This window comes from Schistocerca americana, chromosome X, assembly GCF_021461395.2.
Source record: "Schistocerca americana isolate TAMUIC-IGC-003095 chromosome X, iqSchAmer2.1, whole genome shotgun sequence".
Lineage (NCBI taxonomy): Eukaryota > Metazoa > Arthropoda > Insecta > Orthoptera > Acrididae > Schistocerca > Schistocerca americana.
The window spans coordinates 916,744,216-916,756,937 of NC_060130.1; the positions used below are offsets into that span (position 1 = coordinate 916,744,216).

The 12,722-nt window shown below is 43.1% G+C and overlaps 1 protein-coding gene across 1 annotated transcript in view; it reads left to right on the forward strand.

The window, feature by feature from the left end:
- Positions 1 to 12,722, forward strand: part of LOC124556391 (inhibin beta chain-like) — a 110,408-nt gene that overhangs the window by 66,824 nt on the left and 30,862 nt on the right. Inside the window, exon 2 of the mRNA XM_047130354.1 lies at positions 5,132 to 5,183. Coding sequence (XP_046986310.1) covers positions 5,132 to 5,183 — 52 coding nt within the window. The remainder of the gene's footprint in view (positions 1 to 5,131; positions 5,184 to 12,722) is intronic.

Genomic DNA, 12,722 nt, shown 5'->3' on the forward strand with positions numbered 1-12,722 from the left:
TCTAATCTGCACATCCCCACATAAATAGGTTTCATAAGCTCTACTGCAGTCTTCACCATCTCCACAGCAACAAAGTTCTCATTGAATATGATGACCTGCTTAAAATTTGGTGTGGTGATACATTTTCATATGCCCCAGCGCCTAACCCATTTGGTTGTAATCAAAATGTCACGCCGCTCTCCCAAATTCTGCATTGATGTGTACAAAATTGAATTATTCATTAATTTATAAAAATCTTTCTCAAAGTTACACGTTGGTGAATCTCTCTGTCTCGTATTCAAATCAATATACTCCTTGAACCTGGGGGATTGCATGTAGAAATTAGCCAGTGTAATTCTAACCAGCCCCACCCCAAAACTGAGGTACTTTTGGAGATTATGATAATTAATAATATATCTCTGCTTATTCCCCAGTGTTGTCATTAGTTTTGGGGTTGAACCTCCTCACAGAACTAGTTGCTCTGAACACAGTGCAAAAATAGCCTGCGTATCTTGCAAACTAACAGGGCGCACGAGTTCTGCCTCTACCCTATACCCCACATCAGAATCAGCAGCAGTGATTGTTGCCCATGTAAGCTATTTACATTCAGGTTCATGACATATCTCAAATCAAGCATTGAACCTGTCACCCATCGGTGGGTTATATGCGTTGGCGTGCCTATGGACACGTTGGCAAAGTCCCCCATATATCCCTCGCTCAAAGAAAAGAAACATGTCAGCATCGGTCAATAATTCGATGCTGTGCTTTTTGTCTTGAGCATAGCATCCCAAAACAGCCTAGGTACTGCGTAATAAAAGGCAGGATCCAGAGAATATGTGGTCACGCATAGACTCGGGAATTTTTCCCGAAAACGGCTGCAAGCAAATGCATGTCTGTGTCCATGTAAAGCCATGTGTAATATCAGGCAGCCTGGTTTTGTTGAGTTTTGCAATACTATCCAGGTACTCAAATGGGAAAACCCCTTCCTAGTTCAAAGTTGAAACTTTTCCTCGTGGAGAAATTCAGCTCGAGTGATGTGCATTTCTCCCAAGGTAGAGTTTCAACCACTTTCTGGAGCGGTGCCTACGTGAAACGTAGGGTGTGAAGGAAGCAGAGTGTAATTCCTGGCGCCATTTGTTTGGAGAATGAAATATATTTTTCAACATTCTCGTGCAGGACGTTGGCCTGCTCTTTCTTCATGCTGAAATCAGCCAAGTGCTCAGCAAGAAAGTGAGTGTCATACCCGCTTAAATCGTGGAAGAAAATGAGTATGTGCCTTCGTAGCTGGTACTTCAAATTGCATGTATTGTAGGCTGCGCCACAGAACTTCCGCATAAGACGACAGGTATGTCTGTTTTTCTATCTAACGGCATCCCACAAATATGTTAGTCAACTGCGTTATTGTACAAATTTTCATTCTTTCGGTTTGGTCATGGAAATGTTGGTGCTGTAAGCCTTATCAACTATCCATGAAAGTTTTTGAAACTCAGTGAACAGCCAAACTGCAGGATCATCCCCGACATAATAAGATTTGTAGCAGTTAAGACTTGAATCATAAGACGATATTTCGCCACTGATATGCACCCACCGACATTTTGGAACGTCGGCGCAATTGTTCGCAATGAAAACTGCAGAAACAAATGTGCCACTTGATATTTCCTGTAAGATGGAAGTAGGGGGCTAGGGAGGTGTCACTCCAAGTACCATTATCCAAGATGGCGGCCGTGGCGTTATCGGATAGCGCCATCCAAGATGGAGGTCGTGATGTCATTCAAGATGGCGAATTTTGGTGGGAAGACAGGTCAATTGGGCTACCTCCACTAACCTAACCCCCCAAACAAAAGCTGAACGAAGTGAAAATGACCGTAAGGAGAGCAATGAGAGAAGCGTTCAATGACTTTGAAAGTAAAACTTTGCAACGGATCCGAGTAAAAACCGTAAGAGGCTTTTGTCGTATGTAAAATCATAAGTGGGGCAAAATCATCTATCACTAACTCAGTGACCATACTGGCACCGAAACGGAAGATAACAGAGAAAAGGCCGAAATACTGAATTCGGTCTCCAGAAATGTTTCACCGCCGAAGATCGTAACACGGCCCTCCTTTCATACGTTGTACGAACGTCGAAGTGGCAGATACCGATCGCGGTATAGAAACGTAACTACAAAATGAAGAGCTCAGAACTGAAAACGCACCAGATGCCCAGGAACGCATTCAGCGATTGGAACAAGAAATAGCGGAACTAAAACCCGAAAATCAGAGACTTAAGTCAGAAAATAAACCTGTCTCACTCTCATTTGCAGCGGTTGCGGCTGCCGGTCCGATTGCAAAACCTAAAAGCAAAGTACAGGAAACCAATCACCAAGCAAAAGCTAAACAGTCCAGCACACTTTTCTTTAAATCAGAAACTAACCAAGATGCGAGAACCACTAGAGAAACCATCAAGAAAACAATGAACCCCAAGCAAGACAAATTAAAAATAAAATCAGTCAGGTCAACAGGAAACACCATAATAATAATTGAAACAGAATCACAAGTAGAAAAGAAAAAGATAATAGAAAAAACAGCACAGATGAAGATGTCACTGAGTTCACAAGAAATCCAACACCACAGGCAGACACAAAGGCAGTTGCACACTACCCGCGCAACAAGCAGAATACAATACAACCAAAAGTAGACCCTATACTACACCAGTTCGTTTTGTCTACGGTGGGAGCGCACACAGTCACTACGAAAAACAAAACGGTAATGTAGCTGAACAGAAAGACACATCCTGCACCTGCTCAACAAAAGACACAACCATCCCAGAAACGGACAAAGAACAGTCACCTTTTACGAGCAAGTCCCTGGTAGAGATAAAAAACAACAAGTCACTATCAGGGGAAATGCTCAGTGAAAACACATCAAACTCCATACTACCAGAAACTAAGCACTGCGAATTTATTAACTGTAGACCACGCCACACAACCTGTCTCTCGTAGCTTCAATCACCAGAGTTGTTTGTGGGCATCTTCCTCATACTGATAAATAAATAATAATACTCGTAGATAAGAGATGCATACTGAGAATACCTTTAATGCACACTACTTCATTATTCCTGATCAAATGAGTACATACAACCTGTTGAGGGAAATCAATTAAAATGGTGGAGGTGATGGTTCTTTCACTCATTTGTGAATATTATTGAACACAGTGTCTCGCGAAATGACCACAGCTAGAAAATTCAAGAACTTAGAGCTTATACAAAGGATTACCATCCTTCATGCTTCGCAAGCACCATTCGCGAATGGAAAAGGGGAGGGGGATCAGATGGTGGTATTAGAAGTAATCTCCGGGACCCATTGTCAGGTGGAATGTGGAGTGTTGATGTAGATAGCAAATAAGCAAGTGTGACTTATTGTGCATAGAGAATAAAGCAGGAAGAATATCTGAGTTAATACGTCGGTTGTTTGGGGGCTACACGGTGCGAAATTTATCACACAGAACTTCTACCTCTGGCAGCTACAATGGTTCGAAATGGGTGGAATTTGAGTCGAACAGAGCTTGGATCACAGATACGATAACGTCATTTCGTACTGCTTTAGATTAGTGCCATAGTTTATCAATCGTAGTGACTGGCCAGGGTCCACTCCAGACGTTGTCGCACTGTCCGTATGGTTGCTTGTCTTGCTGCAAACAAGCCCATTTCCTCACTCAAGGTACGTGACGCAGGTGTACGATCCCGCATGGCTGAGAGAACTAATTGGCTATTTATTTCAGGCTCGAGTAGGTTCGGGTCATTGAGATTTTGTATGGCCCTCTAAGACCCTCGGTTCCACATTCGCATGATATTCGTGGTATCCTGAAGAACACGATCAGCAATATCACGCAACGATTAACTGCAGCCTCGATAGGCCAAGATCATGCAGCTGTCGAATTCCGACACGCGCTACTAGACGATTCTCCTTCTCACACGAGGTATTATACGATCTTCTCAAGAACAAATAGCATCTTAATGACATTCCTGAACGAGAAAGTAGCTGCATAATCTTTACTTGACTGTAGATGGTGTCACTCCTGCCTACATTGTGCCGTTGCCCGGAAATGCTAATCATTTGCACATACAGTTACGTACGTATACTTCATGACAGTTTGATTTTTGCGTCCAATCCATAGTGTTACAGTTTTAATAGCCTGCAGTGTAGATATGTCGTTACTGAGAAACGAGCATTTCACGAGCCTAAAGGCATTGATTTGGTTCTCTTTAAAACGTTTCGTTTCACGCACATCGGCTTTTCCGGACTCAAACCGACTCGTACGGAGATGGTTTCCATGTCCCACCACCAAGTCTCACCAGGCAAAGTGAGTGGCGAAACAGGATACACTTTTTGTGCCCGGCGCGGCTCGAGCCATTAACGACACAGTGTTACAAATATGAATTTCCTTATGTTACTCACTATGCGATTTTTCTTCCCGCAGATTCGTTCTCAACATCTGCTCCAAATTTGGATATCGTTTGTTATTGGCATTATCTATACTGGACTGGTTCTTGAACACTAGATTTGTCAGCTGCACTTGTTGTAAGGCTGGCAGCAACAGTGCGTTGTAAACATGTGTGTGTGGTGGCGGAAGGAGGGGCGGGGGGGCGAGGGGGTGGCTGCAGTCACCGGCCGCCTGTGCAGGTACGAGTCGTGTTAGCGACCAAAAATCTGAAAATATAGTTCCGCAGCCTACAGAATTCCAGATACACTAAAATGCTTGCATCAATGCCACAAACTAATTTCACTTAGCCGACAATTGCACTACGAAATTTAAGAATATTTAGAAAGAATGCATAAATCAATATTTGCGTAACATACACGTAAACATTAATAGCACGCAGATGTGTGTAGTCATTATCATAAACGAGGTGTCAGTCAATTATATTCTAATTATATCTGATTACCCAAATGTGCCAGAATCATTCACGCATGTGCGCAATATACATAAAGCATTGTATAGTTCTGACCCTCTGACCAGTCCCTTCCTTCCAATGTATTACATTTGTAGATTTATTACATCAAGTAATTATTCATTTGGCTAGTAATAAAGATGCAATATGTCTAAATTCTACGACTACCATCGTTTCTTTTATTTAAAGCGGTGTGTGAAATATAGTTTTTTGCTTGTTATAGGCTAGCATACCAGATCAAAAATTACCAACAAAGAAAGAGGAAACCTCAATATGTAAAAAATTGGCTTATGTCATATTATATTTCAGTGGAGGTTGATTTTCTCTCATTTCGGCCTGTGACTTCAACGATAAATATAAGACGACACGGACACGATACATCCGCAACCTGGACAACAAGGTGCAGCGTCACATCATCAGATGGCCACACTTGCTGGCGGAATAACAAGCTCTTGTACGAGGGCGTGCTGAAAAGTAATGCCTACGAATTTTGTATGTGAAAACTCTTAAAGCTTTTTACATAAAGCAAACTTTATTAACATCCTACATCTTTATTCTTCATGTCTACATATTTGTAGCCCTCTGCCGCTAGAGGGCTCCGAATTGTAGCCTGTGCTATGGCGGTTTGAAACGTAACTATTTCGGCGCGTGAGATGCAGATTTTTATAATCGAGTTTCGAATTCGACGAATCCGTCCACACATGGACACATGGAGCACCCTCCCCTGCAGCATGGCAATGCCACACCACACACGAACGGTGCGACATCTGCAAAAATGCAATGCCTGGGTTTCACTGTCATCGATCATCCTCCATACAGTCCCGACTTGGTCCAGTGTTATTCTCATCCGTTTCCAAAATTTAAAGAGCTTCTTTAAGGACTTAACCTTCATAGTGATGAAGCGGTGCAACTAGAGGTGAGGTCGTGGTTCAGTCAGCAAAATCAAACATGCTACAGTGGTGGCATTAACAAACCGGACTCTCGTTGGGAGAAATGTGTTCGTTAACAGGGTGACTATTTGAGAAACAAATATAGTGGTGAAGCATAAAGATGCAGAAAGTTAATAACGTTTGTTTTATTTAAAAAGCTTTACGGGTTTTCACATAAAAACTTGATGGCTTTACATCTCAGCACGCCATAGTTATAGACTAATGTAAGTTAAAAGAACTGATCCGAAAAATTACAGTCCAATATGCTTAACATCGGTTTACTTCAGAAATTTTGAACACATTCTGAGTTCGAATACAATAAATTTTCCTGATACAGAAAAGCTTCTGTCCACATATCAGCACGTGCAAATCTCAGCTTGCCCTTTTCTCACATGATTTCCTGTGAACGACGCATAAAGGGCAACAGGCAGGTTCCATATTCTTAGATTTCCGGGAAGCGCTTGAGATGACACCCCATTGCAGACTGTTAACGAAGGTTCGAGCGTACGGATTGGTTTCGCAATTATGTGAGTGGCTCGAAGGCTCCTTAAATAAAAGAGCCCAGTGCATTGTCCTCGACACCGAATGTTCATCAGAGACAAGGGTATCGTCAAAAGTGCCACAGGGAAGTGTGATTATTATTCTCTATATACATAAATGATTTGACGGGCATAGTGAACAGCAATCTGTGGCTGTTTTCTGATGACCCTGTGGTGTACGGAAAGGTATCGCCATTGAGTAACTGTAGGAGGACACAAGATGACTTAGACTAAATTCTAGTTGCTGGGATGAATGGCAGCTTGCTCTTAATGTAAAAAAGTAAATTAATTCAGCTAAATAGGAAAAACAATCCCGTAATGTTCGAATGCAGCATTAGTAGTGTGCTATTTGACGCAATCACACCGATTATATATCTAAGCAAAACTTTACTAAGCGATATGAAATGGAACGAGCATGTAAGGAAGGTTGTAGAGAAGCCGAAAGGTCGACTTCGCATTACTGTGAGAATCTTAGGTAACTTTAGTTCATCTATAAAGGTCACCACGTACAGAGAACCAGTGCGACCCATTCTTGTGTGCTGCTCAAGTGTTACGGGTTCTCACCATCTAAGGTTAAAGGAAAAGGTCGAAGCTATTCAGAGTCGGGCTGCTAGATTTGTTACCGGTAGGTTCGGGCAACACGCAAGTATTACGGAGTTGCTACGAGAACTCAAATGGGACTCTCTGGAGGGGAGCCAACGTTCTCTTCGCGATACGCTATTGAGAGAAATTAGGGAACCGACATTTGAAGTTGACTGCAGGACGACCCTATTGCCACCAACGTACATTTCGCTTAAGGACCATGAGCACGAAACACAACTGCGGCTGCAGATGTTAAATATATACGTGTCACCAAGACAGCTGACATGGAGTCGCTTTACTACAACTAAAACGTTTTCTCTATTTTGTTGCTAGTCTGTGTGATTCACTCTAAAGATTCATACGGGGGCATATAGATAGACGTTTTTTCCTCGACCTACTTGCGTGTGGAAAAGGAAGGAGCGTATGGTGGCTTTCAGGGCATATATGTAGATGCAGATGTAACTTTATTGTGTGTTTCAGATCGCTAGCAAGAAAGACAGCAGAAGAAGAAAAGATGATGGAAGCGGACATAAAATGACTGAAGGAATAGCTGCAGCGCTAAGTCTTTACAGAAGATCGCGGGAAGAGGAATTCTCGAAAAGAAGATCGAGACGGTCCTGATCTGCCGCTGACAGTCGTTAATATAGGAGCTGCGAGGATCGTCAAACGGCCACGAGATGGGGCTATTGAGATCTTACATTAATATTGTTTTAAAATGAGTCATTTGTTGTTGTTGAAACAATGACTGCTCAGAAACTAGCCGTGTAGTTTGTTTACAAGGTTGAGCGCACTACGCCTCACTCACCCAATTATTAATTTGCACTGAAAGCTGCTGTGGTAAAATCTTTATTTTACACATAAATATACATAACAGATTCTTGATAAGAGTGACAGGCTTCTACAGACTTTTGATTCACATTTATAACAAGCCCTTCATTAAGTAGGTCTGATGCTGAAGACACTCATATTCCGTACTCAAGTTTTGTGCAGAGAGGGTAGGAAACGCCGTATGTGATGAACAGCCGAAAGCGGCACCGGGCGACAACTTCAGACAGCAACGCATGGTTCCGGCCGCCTGAGCTACGTCAGCCAGCTTTGAAGGACACGGCGCCGCTCCACGGATGTGGAAGCGGCTCCTTTGTTGTCGCTCTGCGTCGCTGCCGACTCTGTCGCTAGCGCCGTGCCGCCGATTTTCGTGGGAGATGCATTTCTTTTACTTCTCTCACCGAACAAAGAAACCTCAAAGACTAAATCCGAAAAAAGTTCTTGGAGCATCCTTGCCCAGAAGGAAGACAATGAAAGGATTACTCAAAGAGACTGCCAATTTCCACAACTGCGGCTACAGGTGTTAAACATATACGTGTCACAAAGCCAGCTGACATGGAGTCGCTTTACTACAACTAAAACGTTTCCTCCATTTTGTTGCTAGCCATGTGTGATTCACACTAAAGATTCATGTTCATTGATGATGATGTATATTGAAGATAATCGAATTCCACAGTGTTAAGGAACTCATTGTTTTATAAAAAGCGAATTGAAAATGAAATTGTATTTCCTCAGAGCTAGAGGCCTGTATGAAGGCTCTGCTTACTTTCCTTTTTCCAATCGTTGGTGATGAGGGTTTCGGTATGTCGTGATTTTCACTGCGTCCGTGCTCAGGTAATTTCGAATAAAACAAAAAGAAAGTTTTTCAAATACCGTCTCTGCATCTGTGCGTCCCCCTGCGGTCAAATAGTGGACGACTTGATTTCCACTTTCGGCATGTTGAGCCCTGACGGCGCTTCGCTGCTCCACTTCTCCGCCACTCAGATAGGTCAATCACTGCACTGTGCATGAGCGGTGGAGGTGACTAAAGTCATGGGATATCTCCCGATATCGTGTCGGACCACCTTTCCAATGGTGTGGCGCTGCAACTCGACGGGCATGGGTCAAACAAGTCGTTGAAAGTCTCTGCAGAAACAAGGAGCCAATCTGCCTCTATAGCCGCCCATAATTGTGGAAATGTTGCCGGTGCAGACTGACCTCTCTATTATGTCCCGTAAAGGTTCGATGAGATTCATGTCGGGTGTTCTGGGTGACCAAATCATTCGATCGAATTGTCCAGGATGATCTTCAGACCAATTGCGAACAGTTGTGGCCCGATGACATGGCGCATTGTCAATACATAAAAATTGAGTCCATGAATGGCTGCAAATGGTCTCCAGGTAGCCGAACATAACCATTTACAGTCAGTGATCGGTTAAGTTGGACCAGAGAACCCAGTCCATTCCATGTAAGCACAACCCACATCCTTACGGAGCCACCACCAGATTGCACAGTGTCTTATTGACAACTAAGGTCCATGGCTTCCTGGGGTCTGCGCCACAGTCGAACCATACCATGAGCTTTTACCAACTGAGATCGGGACTCATCTGACTAGACCACGGTTTTCCAGTCGTCAAGGATCCGAACGATGTGGTTACGAGCACAGTAGAGGCGCTGGAAGCGTTATCAAGCTGTTAGCAAAGGCACTCGTATCTATAATCCGCTGCCAAGCCCCATTAACGCCAAATTTCGCCGCACTGACCTAAGAGATCCCATTGTCGCAGGTCCCACACTAATGTTTTTGGTTATTTCACGCAGTGTTTCTTGTCTGTTAGCACTGACAGCTCTACGCAAACGCTGCTACTCTAGGTCGTTAAGTGAAGGACGTCAGCCATTGCGTTGTCCGCGGTGAGAGGTAATACCTGAAATTTACTATTCTCAGCATACTCTTGACACTGTGAACCTCGGAATATTGAACTCTCTAACGATTTCAGAAATGAAACGTTGCATGCGTCTAGCTCCAACTACAGCTCCGTGTTCAAAGTCTGTTAATACCCGTCGGAAACCTATTCACGTGAATCGCTTGAGTACAAATGACGCCTCCGTCAATGCGCTGCCCTTTTATACCTTGTACACGCGATACTAGCGTCAGCTGAATATGTGCATATCGCTGTCCCATGACTTTGTGTCAACTTAGTGCGAAAAGGGCAAGACACTGTTGATGACAGACGGTTATAAGCTCCGTTTCCATAAGTGACTCGTTAATAGATACAAGTGTACGAGGGGGTGTGATATAATGTTCAGAGTGTCAATAGTGTTGTACAGAGAAATGCTGAAGAAAACTTGTGTGAGCTGCCTTGCAAACTTATACCCCTTGAGTTAGCTAATGGTGATACTGACACTCTTAGATCTCACGATTTGGTTCGCATAAGGAAAAATACTCGATAAATAGTACAATTCTCAATGCTGTCAATTCAACTAAGTACCTGGGTGTTAAAATTACGAACAACTTCAATTGGAAAGACCACATAGATAATATTGTGGGGAAGCGAACCAAAGGTTGCGTTTCATTGGCAGGACACTTAGAAGATGCAACAAGTCCACTAAAGAGACAGCTTACACTACACTCGTTCGTCCTCTGTTAGAATATTGCTGCGCGGTGTGGGATCCTTACCAGGTGGGATTGACGGAGGACATCGAAAGGGTGCAAAAAAGGGCAGCTCGTTTTGTATTATCACGTAGTAGGGGAGAGAGTGTGGCAGATATGATACGCGAATTGGGATGGAAGTCATTACAGCAAAGACGTTTTTCGTCGCGGCGGGATCTATTTACGAAATTTCAGTTTCCAATTTTCTCTTCCGAATGCGAAAATATTTTGTTGAGCCCAACATACATAGGTAGGAATGATCATCAAAATAAAATAAGAGAAATCAGAGCTCGAACAGAAAGGTTTAGGTGTTCGTTTTTCCCGCGCGCTGTTCGGGAGTGGAATGGTAGAGAGCTAGAATGATTGTGGTTCGACGAACCTTCTGCCAAGCACTTAAATGTGAATTGCAGAGTAGTCATGTAGATGTACTTCTAACAGCAACAAACACGCCACTGCCAACCGTGCATAGCCTAGTGACATTAATCACTGTGAATCGTATTCGTGGCTTCTGGAAGTGCTGTACTTGACTATTGATTGTGATTTCTCATTATGACATTATTGACGTTATATCAGTCTAAATGGAACATGAAATGTGTTTTTACCTTATCTGTTTTCATCTTACTTCCTGTGAAGGTGGTCCATGACCGAAACCGGTCGACATTTATGTTTTAAAATAAACGGCTGATAGTTAAAAACGCATTTTTTCATAGAACGTCAGGTGATACTTTACGTTATCACCTCTCTTCCCCTTACCAGTCTGATACCAGCGTTTTAATTGTCTCCTGCAAGCGCGATTCGGACAAGCTGCCCACTAATCGATTAACATGGAACACATATGCATTATTGTCTTCGGCTATGGGTACATTTGATATCAAAGTTACTTTCAAGAAGCAACGAAATACGTAAGAAAATAAGTCATTGGCATTAACTCAGAAACTAAACACTTCAGGAACCAAGCTGATCTATATACCGTTCTACTTACTATTACTTGAGTCATTTGATAGTTCACTACTCGCGATTACTTTGTATACACGCTATACGCAACATAGTTTAGTAACAGTGCTAATAGCATCTAGGGTAACTGCACATTTCATCACGAAAGAACCTGAAAGATTTACATTTACATTTACATACATACTCCGCAATCCACCATGCGGTGCGTGGCGGAGGGTACCTCGTACCACAACTAGCATCTTCTCTCCCTGTTCCACTCCCAAACAGAACGATGGAAAAATGACTGCCTATATGCCCCTGTACGAGTTCTAATCTCTCTTATCTTATCTTTGTGATCTTTCCACGAAATGTAAGTTGGCGGCAGTAGAATTGTACTGCAGTCAGCCTCAAATCCTGGTTCTCTAAATTTCCTCAGTAGCGATTCACGAAAAGAACGCATCCTTTCCTCTAGAGACTCCCACCCGAGTTCCCGAAGCATTTCCGTAACACTCGCGTGATGATCAAACTTACCAGTAACAAATCTAGCAGCTCACCTCTGAATTGCTTCTATGTCCTCCCTCAATCCGACCTGATAGCGATCCCAAACGCTCGAGCAGTACTCAAGAATAGGTCGTATTAGTGTTTTATAAGCGGTCTCCTTTACAGATGAACCACATCTTTCCAAAATTCTACCAATGAACCGAAGACGACTATCCGCCTTCTCCACAACTGCCATTACATGCTTGTCCTACTTCATATCGCTCTGCAATGTTACGCCCAAATAATTAATCGACGTGACTGTGTCAAGCGCTACACTACTAATGGAGTATTCAAATATTACGGGATTCTTTTTCCTATTCATCTGCATTAATTTACATTTATCTATATATAGTGTTAGCTGCCATTCTTTACACCAATCACAAATCCTGTACAAGTCATCTTGTATCCTCCTACAGTCACTCAACAACGACACCTTCCCGTACACCACAGCATCATCAGCAAACAGCCGCACATTGCTATCCACCCTATCCAAAAGATCATTTATGTAGATAGAAAACAACAGCGGACCTACCACACTTCCCTGGGGCACTCCAGATGATACCCTCACCTCCGATGAACACTCACTATCGAGGACAACGTGCTGGGCTCTGTTACTTAAGAAGTCTTCGAGCCACTTACATACTTGGGAGGCAATTCCATATGCTCGTACCTTAGTTAGGAGTCTGCAGTGGGGCACCGAGTCAAACGCTTTCCGGAAGTCAAGGAATATGGCATCCGTCTGATACCCCTCATCCATGGTTCGCAAGATATCATGTGAAAAAAGGGCGAGTTACGTTTCGCAGGAGCGATGCTTTCTAAAGCCGTGCTGATGCATGGACA